The 2,647-nt window shown below is 68.2% G+C and overlaps 1 protein-coding gene across 1 annotated transcript; it reads right to left on the reverse strand.

The window, feature by feature from the left end:
* On the reverse strand, window positions 1-2,257 carry LRRC3 (leucine rich repeat containing 3). Its single transcript, XM_062175092.1, has 2 exons — window positions 2,145-2,257; window positions 1-1,609 (listed from the first exon to the last, which is right to left on the reverse strand). Exon 2 carries the CDS (start codon window positions 1,526-1,528, stop codon window positions 755-757), a length of 774 nt encoding a protein of 257 aa, XP_062031076.1. The 5' UTR covers window positions 1,529-1,609; window positions 2,145-2,257; the 3' UTR covers window positions 1-754.
* Between the last annotated feature and the right edge of the window lie 390 nt (window positions 2,258-2,647).

Genomic DNA, 2,647 nt, shown 5'->3' on the forward strand with positions numbered 1-2,647 from the left:
AAGGCGGTAAAAAGTAAAATTAGAAATCAGCGCCCTGTGGGTGGGGGTGACACCTACCCTGTAGACGGATGATTCGGGTAAGAGAGCCGAGCGCTGAGTTAGCGCCGAGAACCCTGGCAGCAGCGGTGAGGAGGGGCAGCGGCTGTCACCGGAGAGAGGGGAGCCTCAGCCGGCTGGCCTCAACCGCCCCCTCCCCGTGGAAAGGCTGTTTTAGACACCAGTGAGTAGAAGAGCAAGGCACGGGGTGGCCCCAGTCCAAGGCCATCAGTCCGGCAGGTGCAGGTGACCAGAGGTGCCCCCAGAGGAGCCACAATGGACTGTTCCCAGTCCATTGTCTCCACATCCCCCTCCCCACCCCGACTGAGGCTTGGACACGAAGGTGACACTCAACTCTGAGAACTCACAAAAGGTCAAGGGGAGATGGGGTGAGCCACAGGGCCCACTGACCGCTCCCCAAAACCCTGGGCACGCACCGTCCGGATCGAACGTCCTCGGGTCAGCAGGGGACTGGCCAGTGCCAGCCGTAGACAGCTCCGCGTGGAGACCGTGTGGATGTCCACATCCCCGTGGGAGGGGCACAGATGTCACCACGGCCGGATCCTGCCTGATGGTGCTGCCCCTCGCCTCTCCCCAAGCAGCGGTGCTCTGGGCTCTGAGCACTGACCACTTCCAGACGCATGCTGGGCGCCTGCCTCCCCGACCACCCCACAGCAGGTGCGGGCGGCCGGCAGGCGGGGTCGGCGCGAGGCAGACGCTAGGGCACGGTGCTGACGGCATCCTTGGTGGCAGGGGCACTGGGCAGGGACTTTAGGTACTCCAGGTGCCTCCTGGCGTCTTCCTGGTTGTGGCGCACGTAGTACACGATGTAGGTGATGACCATGGCAAACCAGCCGAACATGGTCACCAGCATGGCCACGTCGGTGGTCTTGTGGTGCACGCTGCAGAAGCTGACGCCCGAGTCTAGCGCCTGGATCAGCGGCTTCCCCACGAACTCCTCCTGCACCGAGGTGTGGCAGGCCATCTCGCCCACCGAGTCGGGGTCCAGCTTCAGCTCCCACAGGGCCTCCTGCAGGGCACACTCACAGTGCAGGGGGTTGTGGGACAGCCGGATCTTGGCGCTCAGCTTGCCCAGCGCGTCCTTGGGAATCCTCCGGATGCGGTTGTGGGACAGGTCCAGCAGCCGCAGGCCCCCGGCCAGGCCCGAGAAGGCAGCGGGGCCGATGGTCTCAATGGCGTTCTGAGACAGGTCCAGCTCGCGCAGCTGCTGCAGGTGCTGGAAGGCTCCGTTGGGGATGTGGGAGATCCGGTTGGCGTCCAGCTTCAGGAGCACCGCCTCGGCCGGGATGTCCCTGGGGACCTCCTGCAGGCCCCTGGCACTGCAGTGGACGGCCAGGGCGCCCGCGTGGTCTGGGCACTGGCAGCTCTGCGGGCAGGAGGCGCCCAGGGGCAAGCAGAAGAGCAGGAAGAAGCAGGGCGCGGGGGCCGGGAGCAGCAGGGAAGATGGGCCCTGCCTGCCTGGGGGGCCCATGCTGGCTCCTCTGTGCTGCCCGCCGCGGGGAGGGGGGACTGTCCACCGCAGACCCGTCAGGAAAAGCAGGGACCTTCAGTTCTGAAAGAGAAGAGGAAGCAGACAGGAGGTCCCCCCGCCAGCTCTGTCCATCCCGCTCCAGCGAGGAACAGGGCACCAGCAGGGGGAGGACTGGGAGGCTGCTGTGGCCAGGGGCCCTGGGCTGAGTGGTGGAAGACCCCTGAGGCTGACCCCGTCAGGAGGTCCAATCCCAGCCCCTGGGGCCACCGGCTGACCAAAAGGTAGGGCAGTCTGCTCTCGGTGCCACAGGAGGCCCATGAAGACAGTCCCTGGAGAGCGTCGTGATCAATGTCCCTGACCAGTAATCGACACAGCATGACCAATACAGACTGGTCAATAACCTGATCAATACAGTGCGATCAATAATCAATACAGCCTGATCAATACAGCACTCGAGGAGCAGCGGGAAGGAGACACCGGGTCGGGCGCGGCCGCGCGGGACGGAGACCTAGGGCAGCGCGAAACCCCCGGCGGGGGCTTGGGCAGGGGACCCCCAGGAGTGGACGGGGAGGGGGCACCCAAGCTCGGGGTGGGGCGGGGCAGGGCCGGGCTGTACCTGCGCGGCCCCGGCCAGAGGCTGCTCCACGCGCCGCTCCCGGTCTCTCACAGCGGACCCGGCGCCACACCCCGCGCGGCCGCCCCGAGGCCCTCCGCCCACGCCCGCTCGCCTCCGAGGCCGCGGCTCGGCCTGCGCGGCCCGGCCGGGGCGGCGCCCGGGGCGGGGCGGGACCTGAGAGGCGGGCGGGGGCCTCGGGGGCGGGGCCGGAGCCGTGGGCGGGGCCGAGCGGGAGCTGGGGGGGGAGGGGCGGGGCGGGGCTTTTAAACAGTTGGGGACGTGAGCGATTCCGACACCCAGCAGGCTGCGGGGACTGAGAGCGGGGGTGTGGGCGGGGCCAACGGCGGGGCGGAGGCACTGGGCGGGGCCTGAGAGCGGTGAGGGGCGGGACTTTGGCACAGTTGAGGACGTGAGCGGGTTCCGATACCCAGCAGGCCGCGGGGACTGTGGGCGAGGCCAAGGCGGGGCCTGAGAGCGGTGAGGGGCGGGGCTTTGAGACCGCT

Source organism: Lepus europaeus, chromosome 2 (genome assembly GCF_033115175.1).
Source record: "Lepus europaeus isolate LE1 chromosome 2, mLepTim1.pri, whole genome shotgun sequence".
In the NCBI taxonomy this organism is placed as follows: Eukaryota; Metazoa; Chordata; class Mammalia; order Lagomorpha; family Leporidae; genus Lepus; species Lepus europaeus.